Raw genomic sequence first — 12,132 nt, 5'->3', positions numbered from 1 at the left:
CTTCTATAAAACCATAGGAAAAAGTTTCTTCAAATCCTCCTGAAATATGCCTACTGGAAAACATTTTCCCTTGCTGGAGGGAGGTGCCAGTGAAAGATGCTGTGCAATGTGTATTATTCATTGAGTTTCCAGTGGTTGAATCCATATGATCCCAACAAATGTTAGCTGCTGGAAAAGGTCCCAAGTCCTTTGAAGCAGGTTGCAGAATGGAGTGGATTCTGCCAGCTCCTTAGGGTTATTGCAATCTCCTGGATTCCTATGATTAAAAACAGCTTTCTGTGGTTAAAATCAGCACAAAGAATACAGAGCATCACTTCCCCAGACATAGCGTTCCATCTATATGTTGTGGCTAATAGCCACTGAGGGACCTCTGCTTCAGCAGACCAAGCAGTCTGGCTGGTCAGCAAGTGATGCTTTGGGATCAACTGTGACTGTCACTTGATTCTGTTCACTGTACAGGCTGCTTTGGGTTCAATGCTTTGGCTGATTACAGCTGTTGTTCAGCATCCTGCTGGAAAGGAAGCTTCACCACACATGCCTCCAGATACTAGAGATGTTCAGTTCCCCAACAGGGTCTAAAGTCCATCCCTCCCTCCTCCATGTTCTGAACTGGCATCTGATGTAGATGAAGGGCATGGTTGGAGGGACCAGGACAGAGGCCACAGAAGAAAGAAAGGAACTGTGAAGGGCAGTATCAAGGTCTGGCTCACCCTGGCATGCAGCATGAATTTTAGCAGCTTCTGTGAAACCATTTTAGGACATTTGGTCATTCCATAAGCATATGCCACCAGTATGGAGGAAAGTTACTTGTTGGTGTTGAGTTACAACCCCACCATCTAACAAGTCTCCCTGCCCCCCCCCCAAAAAAGCATACAAGTTTGTGTACAGGTTTCAGAGGGTCTCCACATGTAAAAGAATATGCTGTTGTGTAGCTTTGTAGTATATATGTGAATGCTCTTTAGCTGGTCCTGAGAGTTCCTTGGGTTTCAGGCATCAAAAGGGCCACAGAAAATTAGTAGAAGATTGCAGATTTATACACTGCCCTTCTCTCTGAATCAGAGTCTCAGAGCAGCTTACAATCTCCTTTATCTTCTTTCCCCACAACAGACACCCTGTGAGGTGGGTGGGGCTGAGAGAGCTGTCACAGAAGCTGCCCTGTGAAGGACAACTCCTACGAGAGCTATGGCTGATCCAAGGGCATTCAGCAGCTGCAAGTGGAGGAATGGGGAATCAAACCCAGTTCTCCCAGATAAGAGTCCATGCACTTAACCACTACACCAAACTAGGATCAAAATTGTCAGCTCCTTACCTTTTTGGGTTTGTGTATCAGCCTTGGATATGTGATTTTTATCTTTGGTTCTTCTGCTGCTTTCTGCATTGACTTTGCATATATCTTTCTCACGCACACACACACATACTAATTAAAAGTCAAACCAAATGTGAGCCCAAGCATCCTATCTCATAACCCCTCATGTACTTATAGCCTTCCATGGCCAAACTACATGATGCATTTGGCCATGAGCCACATTATGACACTCTGCATGCATGCAGTATTCAGAGTACACAAAGCTATTCAATGAGGCAGGGAAACACCTTTCTGGAAGGCTATTTTGACTTGGGGAAACAGTGTGGGGAGAACCCCCCAGTACTACTGCAATAATGCAGTTTGAACCCTCAAGCCCCATAGCTCTTGAGTAAGCAAGTTCCCCTCAGCTGCCAAAAGGCTGGAGGGAAAATGGAATGATCTGGGGGAACCCTGACCCAACTTGTGGCCAAATGTATTGTGAAGTTTGGCTCCCAGTCTTCACAATCCCCTTGTCTGCACACTTCCTTCTGCCCAGTGCTCCAGAAGCTGTTTGTCAGTGGAGCATTAGAATATTTGTGTGCCTTCTGTGGTGTCCCAGCTAGGGTAGGTTGGCAGTGTCAAGTGAGAAATGCAGCAGCTGCCCATTTTACCTTGTCTAACAGTTTTTTTGTTTCCATATTTATTTTGTCTAGAGTGAGCCAGACTTGGAGAAGGGCTTGGAGATGAGGAAATGGGTCCTCTCTGGAATTTTGGCTAGTGAGGAAACTTACTTAAGCCATTTGGAGGCTCTCTTGCTGGTAAGGCTCACAGGGGCATGTTGAATGGGAATTCTGTCTGTTCTGAAGTGGGAAATACGTAAGGGTTGGGGGAAACCCTGTAATGCTCCGGAATAGTTACTATTCATTTAAGTGGAGCTTGAGAGGATGGGTAGGTTGGCCGGCTTTGTCCAGCCTCAGCCCCACCCTCACCCCCCGGCTTGGCCAAACAAATGACCCTAGTTCTTGCATTGCATTGGTGAATGTACATGATCTGTGGCCTCTTTTTGCAGCCCATGAAGCCTTTGAAAGCTGCCGCCACCACTTCCCAGCCTGTGCTGACGAGTCAGCAGATTGAAACCATCTTCTTCAAAGTGCCTGAGCTCTATGAGATCCATAAGGAATTCTATGATGGACTCTTCCCACGTGTTCAGCAGTGGAGCCACCAACAGCGGGTGGGGGACCTCTTTCAGAAGCTGGTGAGTGGATGTTTGTACCTTACTGAGCCAGCATGGTGTAGTGGTTAAGAGTGCTGGTCTAAGATCTGGGAGATCCAAGTTTAGATCCCCATTCTGCCATGGAAGCCCTCTGGATGATCTTGCGCCAGTCACATTGTCTTGTGACCCAATCTACCTCACAGTTCAGTTGTTAGGGTAAAATTAAGGAAGGGAGAAAGATTATGTCAGCTGACCTGTGTCCCCCATTGAGGAGAAAATAATTCCACCTGTGGTTTCTGCTGCTCAGGATGGTTGTTCGTATACTGTTGTTTGCCATGTATTGCAGAGCATAGTGCAATGGGAAAGGAAATATGGTGGCTGGGAACAGCAGTTCCCCTGTGAAGCAGATGTGTGAGGTAGAAGGTCCTGAAAGTTTACAGTTGTGCTCCCCCCCCCCCCAGTAAGTAACACTGCCCTGCCAATGAATTTCTGCAAGGATCACAGCATCCATGAACTTTGTCCCTCTGATCTTGAGCAAGGCCATTGGAGCCCTCCTGTGCCCTGGTCTGGAGCTTGCACTATTGTGTAACAGAGCAGAATGTAAACTTTCTGGTTCATTTGTCATGCTTACTGCATCCTGTGACGCTTCATAAGAATAGGCTATAAGGCAAAAGGTAAACAAGAAGGGTGACAAATTCAACTGCAATTATTTGCTTTGGTTACTTTTCTCAGGAAATGTTTTAGGGACTCAGCGTTTTTGCTCTGATCATTTTTTCATTAGCCTTTTCCATTTGCAGAAGAGGCTGGATATCTTTTGACATTTTATAAACACTTGTCAGAAATCCATAGGAATTGCTTTATGTTTTGCTGTAGCTTCGTGCAGTTCAGTGTAACATTTCCTACACAGATCCTTAGTTACAGCAGTTGATTTGATAGCAAAGAATGCTATGTGTAATATAGAATGCTATGCTATATTACTCTTTTTCTTGCTATCCACCAACCCCACTTCACTACAGTTTTTCACATCCACAGATCTTTGCTGTGCTCTAGGTATTTTGCTGTGTGAATCACACTGCCACTAGATATCCCCTAACAGCTGGCCTTTCTGGGCTAAATGGACTAGTGGTCTGATCCAGCAGGGCTTTTCTTCTTATGATGCAGCTACTGATCTCCACCCCAGCAATCCACATGATGCCCCAGCTGTAAGGTTGACACATTTTAATATAGTGGTTTGAATTTTTCAGAACTTAAGCTTCACAAAAGACAGTGCAGAAACATAAAAAAGCTCTTCCTCAGGAGTCTGGGGACCCCCCAAACAGACCTCAAGCCACTTGGCATTCCAAAGAAACTTACTAACCTCTCCCTGGGATTGATTGCAGAAGGGACGGTCTCCAGCAGTCTCTTTGGGGGATGGAATTCCTTCTCTTTAAAGAAAAGAAACCTGCATTCCTCAGGTGCTTCCGGTGGAGGAGGGTCATGCAAGAGTTTCCACTTGTGTATCTAGGCCCCTGCCTGCTTAAGGAATGAGTAGTTTATCAGGTCAAGGACTCTTGAGGCCCACAACTAATGGGCAAAACAAGTGCCCCCCTCTGCTGTTCGTGCTCTCAGTAATGAGCAAAGATGGATCATTTTATGACTTTTCCCTCTTTCATTGTAACATCTCCTTAAATGCATTACAATGAAGTCAGGGAACCAAAAGCCAGGTGGAACTTTTCATTTCTGAACCAGCAAAATCTGGAGGACTTCTGGGAGGGGTAGGGAGATTTCAAGGATGCTTCTCAACCAACACAGACTCCTTTTGTTGGCTGGCTTTTTCCCCCTTCGTCTTTTCGCTGAGAGATTTTTCTTTAGCTGGTGTGGCAAAGCTATGGTGTGCAGGGCAGCAGTTCCTTAAGAGTTCAGACGTGCTTGGAGTTTGCCCTGGGAATTCCCAACCTGTCTCTTATGCTTTCTAGCACAGACCCTGGCTGCTATGTACAAGTCAGCAAACAAGATCAGTGCTCAGTGATTAAGGGAGGCTTATTCCAGTTCTTCCAGCACTGCTGTTGCATTTCTCTGCAGTCTGACCCTACTCATCTTTCAGCCATGAGTTCTGTGTTTGCTGATGTGGCTTTCATTTCACCTCTGTCCTTTGCTATTTAGCTTTGTGTTTTCTGGATAGGGCCATCTGCTTGTGGGAGGTCTTTGGCCTGAGTTATTCATTGTCATAGGGGAGGGACGGTTGCTCAGTGGTAGAGCATCTGCTTGGGAAGCAGAAGGTCCCAGGTTCAATCCCTGGCATCTCCAAAAAAGGGTCCAGGCAAATAGGTGTGAAAAACCTAAGCTTGAGACCCCGGAGAGCCGCTGCCAGTCTGAGAAGACAATACTGACTTTGATGGACCAAAGGTCTGATTCAGTATAAGGTAGCTTCATATGTTCATATGTCATCAGATGTTCAGAGACAGACACAATATTTCCTGGGGTCTGGTTCATGATACTCAGCTGGCTCCTCAGAGACTGTGACCTCAGGCCAACCTACCTCTGGCAAAACTTCCTTAGTAAGCTCATGAATGATGCCTGTTGTGGAAATTGCCAAACTGGAAGAAAAACTGAGGATGGTGGCTCCATAGCTGTCACTGCCTGAGTAGGCCAGGGACCATTTCTTTTGCTTTCCGGATCCTGAGGAGGGAAGGTCTCTTTGTGTGGGGCACAGCTTGTCCTGAGAGAAGCCCACATGGCAGAAGGTCCCTTTTCCCTTCCTTGTTGCACTGTGAATGCAGCCAGCATCCCTCTCCCTCCCTCCTCCCTTGGTGTTTATTTCCTTTCATGTTTGTTTCTTACAGGCCAGCCAGCTGGGAGTGTACCGGGCCTTCGTGGATAACTATGAGGTTGCCATGGAGACGGCAGAGAAGTGTTGTCAGGCCAACGCTCAGTTCGCAGAAATCTCAGAGGTAATGTTATGATACTCAGACACACGCAGTGCCTTGGTCTGGCTAATGTGCTCAGATGGTACTCTGGGGATGTTCTTGCAGCCCTTGCCCGGCATTGCTGATGCTCCTGGACAGTTCCTGTTCATTCCATGAGTTCCACAAGCCGGAGTTGCCTAGCCACTAACGTCGCTAGGATCTGTACCTCACCTTGCCTTGTGAACCTCCCTCCCTCCCCTGTGATGAAGCAAGAGAGTCTAATGAGATGCTAACCATGGAAATTCCCAAAGCCACTGATCCTCATGTGGCCTGTTTCCCAAAATGCCTCTTCTTGTTGTCTCTATCACACTGTGGGTAGGGCTGATTGGGGGGGGAGGGGGGATACTTGAACACTGTGACGGAATCTTCATAGCAGAAGGAGATGCAAGGGAATTGTTAAAAGGCTGCCTGGAGAGGCACGTGTCAACCCTTGTCTGGGAAATCACAGGCTTCATTAGCCTCAAGTGTAGCGAGGAGGAGGAGTAACACAAGAAGGTGCTCATCTTCCAAGTGACAAGTGGATTCATAATATTGTGTTGCATTCTCCTTTGATTTCCTCTGGGAGGGAAGCCCTTTCAAGCGGGATGCATCATGACAGAGGTTTCTCGGGCTCCTTACCCCCTGGGGCTCCTCTACAGAAATCTGGATAGCCTTCAAATGATTCATAGTTTCTACTGCCAAAGGAATTCACACTTGGTATTGGGACTTGCTTCTATGCTGCAGACTGTACAGGCCCACCCTGGACACTGGGATGTTCTGTGAAATCTAACAACTGTTCACCTCAAGGAACATAAGAATCGAAAGTCAAGAAGCCTAATCCATCCTTTCCCATCTCTCATTTTCCTGAGTCCCACCTCCCCCTCCTGGTATATATCCTTAGGATTTAATTTTTGAAATTTGTAGAATTCCTTTTCCACCTTGCTTTAGCTAGAGGATTAATCACCTAAGCTATATTTCCATGTTTTGCACCTCACTGTTCTCTCCAGAAGCTTACAGCTTCTTGGGTTCCTCTGCTTTAATAACAGTTCCTTTTCTACCTAGAGATATTGCAAGAGTTTGTTTGTTTGTTTTTCGAAAATGCAACACGGAAGTTTACTACAGAGCTGAGACTAGATTTCCTTCCTAGATTTCCTTGGTAGTAGATATGTGAACTCACATCTGCTTTCATAGCTGCTTCTTGGACAAAAGAAGGTCTGTCACAATTACTGGGCTACTTTCTTTGCTGTTACCAAAATCAAAAGCAGCTCCCTCTTTTTCTGTCCTTTAGCAGGGAGTCCTGCTCCTGGAACTGAAGGTTCACAGGGGGATCTGGTTTGATGATGGGCCAGGTGTTGCTTGTAAGGTATACTAAACCCACCCCAGAGGACTCACATTTGCTCTGCTGTATTGCTACAGGTACATGTACTTGGCTTGGCTGGACCCTGGGCCACTTGTTTCCTTGACTTGGGCCACTTGTTTCCTTGACTTGGCAAATGATGTAACTTCTCTGGAGTTGGCTTGAAGTTCAGTAACGGAGTGTGCTTAAGCCTGGTGGAATGTATTTGACAGGTCCATGCCTCACCTAGAGGAAATCTTAGCCTCTGGCAATTTTTCATTCTTCTTTTTGTAGAATCTGAAGGCTAGAAGTGCCAAGGATTCTAAAGACCAGACGACAAAGAACTCCTTGGAAAGTGAGTAGAGCATTTATAGGCTGAGTTTGGGTGTGTCCAGAGAACCTTGCCTGCATTGTCTTAAAAGAAGAACAAATTTCAACTTGCTTAATTCCAGACTATAAAACAAAAGCAAAAAAAGTTGAAGATGCTTCACGTGATAACTGATTCTGCAAACTGATAGAATGTTAAGTTTGTGTACTTTTGAATGTAGAATTTGGTATTGATTTTTTAAAAAGTGTACTGTCAAAAGCTTTTCTGTGTGTTGGCGGAAGGCAGTCCTTGTGTACAGAACAGAGCAGAAGACACAACAGGGCCAGCTTGAGGAGCAGTCTTGAACCTTGGTGGGACCCAAGAGAAGTGTGTTTGAGTCATGCTCTAGGGAAGATGTCAAAGACTCTTCAAGGCAAAGCCTATCTTTGCAGGCATTCTTCCAGTAACAGGATTTTTTTTTTAAGATGTAGAGGTAGTGATGGCAAGTGTGAGTGTGTGTAATTTTGCCACTTCTCAAATCTCAAATACACTTTTCCCTCTTAGTCTTCCTTCCTTACTGAAACTGGATCATGTGACGAGAATGAACACAGTTTATCTTCCGGGGTGTGGGGGGAGGCAGTGAGAGCTTGTTTGTTTGGAGTGTGTAATGTGCCATGCCCACTGATGTCACAGTATGACAACAGAGGCTGTGAAGTAATAAGAGCTTTGCAGAGGTGAAGCTGGAACAGGCACAGCTTTGAGCATCATCTCTTGTGATTTGAGCTCTAAAAGCTGCCTGGACAGAACTGAGGTTGCTGAGACATCTTTTTTAAAAAATTCTTGCAGAGTCTCTCTGCCCTTGAAAGCTGCATAATGGGCTAAAAGGTGCACCTGGCTGCACCATAATAATAATAATAATATTTAATTTGTATCCCGCCCTCCCCTCTGAAGCAGGCTCAGGGCGGCTCACCATTGTATCTCTGTGCTGTGTACTGCTGCACCTGCCACTTGGCTGTCATATGCTGTGGGGAAAAAACCATGGCACTGGGATGGCAAAGGGAACCGTTGGCTTTCCACAAGCCATTGCATCCATCCCAAGCTTCTCTAATGTGCAGGGCATGCAGGGTTGGAGAATATCCTGGCTTCTGGGAATGTTGAAAGGCTAGAGGAAACAAGGGGTAGTGATGAGCAACAGGTAGCAGCTGACTGAACGGCTCATAGTGAGCACCTAATCACAGGCACTGAGAAAGATGCATGAACCCACAAAGTTGGCATATTCTGAGTCGTATTACAAATAGCCATGCTGGATTAGTACAATGGACCATCTTGTCCAAGGTTCTGCTTCACCCAGTGGCCAACCGGGTGCCTCTCAAGGACCTACAAGCAAGGCGTGGAGGTCAAAGTTTTTCACTGTTGTTCTTCCCTCCAGCACTGTTCAGAGGGTCACTGTCTCTGGATACAGAAGTTCCATTCGTCCTCATGGCTGATAACTACTGATGGATCTCCCCTCTAGGAATTTGTCTAATCCCCTTTTAAAGTGAATACAATTATTACCTATTGCTAAACACTGTGACAGTGAATCTCACATGTTAATTGCTCCTTGAGTATTGAGGTGAGGCTTATGTACCACTGGTGCTGTTATGCCTCGCTGCTAGCTTAGTCAGAATCCTACTGTTGGTTGTGACTGAGCCTGGAAATGGTATAGGGGGCAGCTGTTTAGTCCTTGCAGACTGTACTGAGAGCGTTTTCAATGGCCACTACATTATGCTGTTACTGGGGCGGTGCAACTGACGTCTAAGCAATTCTGACTAGTTTCTGCTGCTTTTCTCACTGGCCTCTGATGCCAGTGGAAACTCATTAGGCACAAAGGTTCCGCCTGTGCTTTCCTTTTACCGGTGCAGTACCCTTGAAGTGTTGGCATAACATTTAGTCAGCTGGTACAAAGAGCTTGGCAGTGCTGCTCTCCTGCCTGGTAAGTGTAAGTTGATGATAGGCTCAGGCTGTTGGACTTTTCCCTCCTCCCCTGCTCTGTTGTGAGGGTGTCTGGGTCACTTGGTTGAAGTAACATTTCTATCTCCACTCCTACTCCTTTTTTCTCCACAGCTCTCCTGTATAAGCCAGTGGACCGAGTAACACGCAGCACGCTCGTCCTTCATGTAAGTAGCTTTGTGTGGCTGGGCTTAAGTAGGTAGTTGGCATCAAACAGGGGTCTCTGGAAGTGTCTGACTGCAGGATAACCTATAGAGGTTTTCCTATGATGGAAAATAACAGAAGGTATCAAAACAGTTGAGAAAGTATGCAGGAAATGGGCAGCAAAAGTTGTTTAGAAAAAAGTGGTCTTTTATTCCAGGTGTCCTCTGTGTAAGAATCTCTTTCAAGGAAATGTATACTTATACATTTTAATTTGGATTGTCACTGAGTTTTTTTTTTTTTGTTAATTGGGTTTAATCAGGCATGTTCTTTTCAGATCTAGTAGTTGATACTTTTTTGACTATGAATACTGAGAAGGTTGAAAGACGATTCCCCTCAGAGGAACTTTATTTGAAATGTGTCAGGAATATAAAATCAGGCTTTTCACCCAATCGCTGTTGCTGTTGCTTTGGATTCAGCAGCCATTGTAAATCCTTCCCATTGGCTATTGGCAGTTGTTTTTAAGATTAGTGTGTGGAGGACAGTTTACATTTTCCCATAAACTGAATCAGCAAGTTCTCTGCAACAGAATCCCCCCCCCCCCCCCCCCCGCAAATCTCACTTTGTTTCCAAGGGAAACTTCATTGGGTTGGGAAAGCAAGTGGCTGCATTAAGGGAACTGGACTGGTTTTCCAAATTCAAGCCAAAATCCCTGTGATGATCTGGGTGTGAATCCACAAGATGCAGCACTGAATAAAGAAACACTTCTCTCATCGCCTGCTTAACCCTGATTGGGGTGGTGGTGGAGAGTGGCATCAAGTCTTAAGTCAAGGCAGCCCTATAGGGTCTTCAAGGCAAGAGACTACCAGAGGTGGCTTGCCATTGGCTGCCTCTGGGCAGAAACCCTGGACTTTCTTGGAGACCTCACATTCAGGTATTAACCTTTTAATTCCCAAAATCCAGATCAAGGCTTGTTAAGGGTACCTATACTTTAACCATAAGGGGACAAGTGGTGGCTCCTTTAGGCTGTTTCAGATAGGAAACACATTATAATGGGATACCTTAACCCCCCCTCCCGTTTTGCCTTGATCCCAAGCCAGATGTGTGTGTGTGGGGGGGGGGACTGGACCTGGGAACATATGAAAATATTGGGAGTACTGTTCACAGAATTCCTAGCATTGTGTATAATTGAAGCCTAAGCAGCTTTTCTGGAGATTACCTAAACTTTTTGTTAAGGCAAAATAAGAGAGCTCTGCCCCTTCCCAATTTAGTCCCTGCTCCTGGCCTTTCTCTTGGAAGCCCCTCCCTTTCTGTGGCCCAGGGGTAGCCAAACTGCAGCTTGGGAACCACATGTGGCTCTTTCACACATTTTGTGCAGCTCTCAAAACCAGCCAGCGACTGACTGACTGACTGACTGACTGACTTCCTTCCTTCCTTCCTTCCTTCCTTCCTTCCTTCCTTCCTTCCTTCCTTCCTTCCTTCCTTCCTTCCTTCCTTCCTTCCTTCCTTCCTTCCTTCCTTCCTTCCTTCCTCTGACGTTCATGTCTTGCAGCTCCCAAACATCTGACATTTATTCGGTGGCTTTTATGTTAAGTGAGTTTGGCCACACCTCCTCTGGCCCCTCCCATCCTTTCTCATCACCCTCATTCCTCTATAGCACACCTGAGGTGCCAGTTATATTTCCTCAAAGAAGAAGAAGATTTTGGATTTATATCCCGTCCTATTCTCTGAATCTCAGAGCAGTCACAATCTCCTCTACCTTTCCTCCCCACAACAAACACCCTGTGAGGTAGGTGGGGCTGAGAGTGCTTTTATAGCAGCTGCCCTTTCAAGAACAGCTTCTATGAAAGCTATGGATGACCCAAGGCCATCTCAGCAGGTGCAAGTGGAGGAGTGGGGAATCAAGCTTGGTTTTCCCAGATAAGAGTCTGCGCACTTAACCACTACACCAGACTGGCTCTCAAATCCACTTTCCAGCCCAACCCTTTGCTGTCCTCGGCCCTAGCATCTGGACCTGCCTTTGATCACCTTCACCATTTTCTTCCCTCTCTGCTCTTCATTTCCCAGGTTGTAAGCTCCTCCTCCTTTTGGTGCTAAGGATTGTGATAAAGTGCTGGCCAGCTTAGGGCTGCAAAATGATTGCCCACCCTTAAGGAAGGGCAGGATAAGACTCTCACAAGTCTGTATGTCTCTCTTGGCTGGGCTACCACCTGCAATCCTTGCAATGTCTTTGTTTCGGTGCAGGACTTACTGAAACACACTCCTTCAAGCCACCCTGACTACTCACTCCTGCAGGATGCCCTCCGCATCTCCCAGAACTTCCTGTCGAGCATCAATGAAGAGATCACTCCCAGAAGGCAATCCATGACTGTCCAGAAGGGAGAGGTGAGGCACCAGTGGCCTTGTGGGTATTTCTGGGTTACTGCACCAACAACTCTCACAAGTACACAAAGATGTCAGCCTGCTGAAAGTGAGAATTTGCAAAAGTGGGGGAACAGAGTTGCATTAAGCAGCCTGTTGTTGTCTCTGATGTTGAGGAATTACTCAAAAGTACCTCCAGCAAAAATTTCAGAATCATTTTAACACTAGCTTTCTCTCTGGAGAGGCAAGAAGGGAGCAGAGGCAATGTAGGAAGAAGAAGGAGGGAAGTTTGCAACTATTCCTTAATGGGTTAGTTCTGGCTTCTACATGCTGACTTCTGAAGTAGGGATATCTCCCTAGAGCTTCACATCTTGGACTGGAACCATACTGGAGAATACTAGTTGGATGGAAGGCTTGGCTTGTAAGAATGGGTCAAAAAATTTGCATTCACAGTTGCGAGCACTGGGTACTGATCGTTGCTTAGTTAGGGGTGGCTCTGGGTGAGTCACCATTTCTCTCTGCCATCTGTGTAAAATGTTGAGTTGCTGAAAGAAGGTGAAAGGGAGAGATGATTAT

The 12,132-nt window shown here is 46.1% G+C and overlaps 1 protein-coding gene across 2 annotated transcripts in view; it reads left to right on the top strand.

Moving 5' to 3' along the window:
* BCR (BCR activator of RhoGEF and GTPase) overlaps positions 1 to 12,132 on the top strand; it is a 122,380-nt gene that overhangs the window by 70,173 nt on the left and 40,075 nt on the right. For both annotated transcript variants that reach the window (XR_009555968.1, XM_060249587.1), the window contains exons 3-8: positions 1,999 to 2,103; positions 2,355 to 2,540; positions 5,321 to 5,428; positions 7,053 to 7,113; positions 9,169 to 9,221; positions 11,440 to 11,580. Coding sequence is in view for 1 of the 2 variants with exons in the window: in XM_060249587.1 (XP_060105570.1) it covers positions 1,999 to 2,103; positions 2,355 to 2,540; positions 5,321 to 5,428; positions 7,053 to 7,113; positions 9,169 to 9,221; positions 11,440 to 11,580 (654 nt within the window). In the remaining variant the exon portion in view is untranslated. The remainder of the gene's footprint in view (positions 1 to 1,998; positions 2,104 to 2,354; positions 2,541 to 5,320; positions 5,429 to 7,052; positions 7,114 to 9,168; positions 9,222 to 11,439; positions 11,581 to 12,132) is intronic.

The sequence above is a fragment of the Heteronotia binoei genome, chromosome 11 (assembly GCF_032191835.1).
Source record: "Heteronotia binoei isolate CCM8104 ecotype False Entrance Well chromosome 11, APGP_CSIRO_Hbin_v1, whole genome shotgun sequence".
NCBI classification, from domain to species: domain Eukaryota; kingdom Metazoa; phylum Chordata; class Lepidosauria; order Squamata; family Gekkonidae; genus Heteronotia; species Heteronotia binoei.
This window is presented reverse-complemented; position numbering and strand designations above follow the sequence as displayed.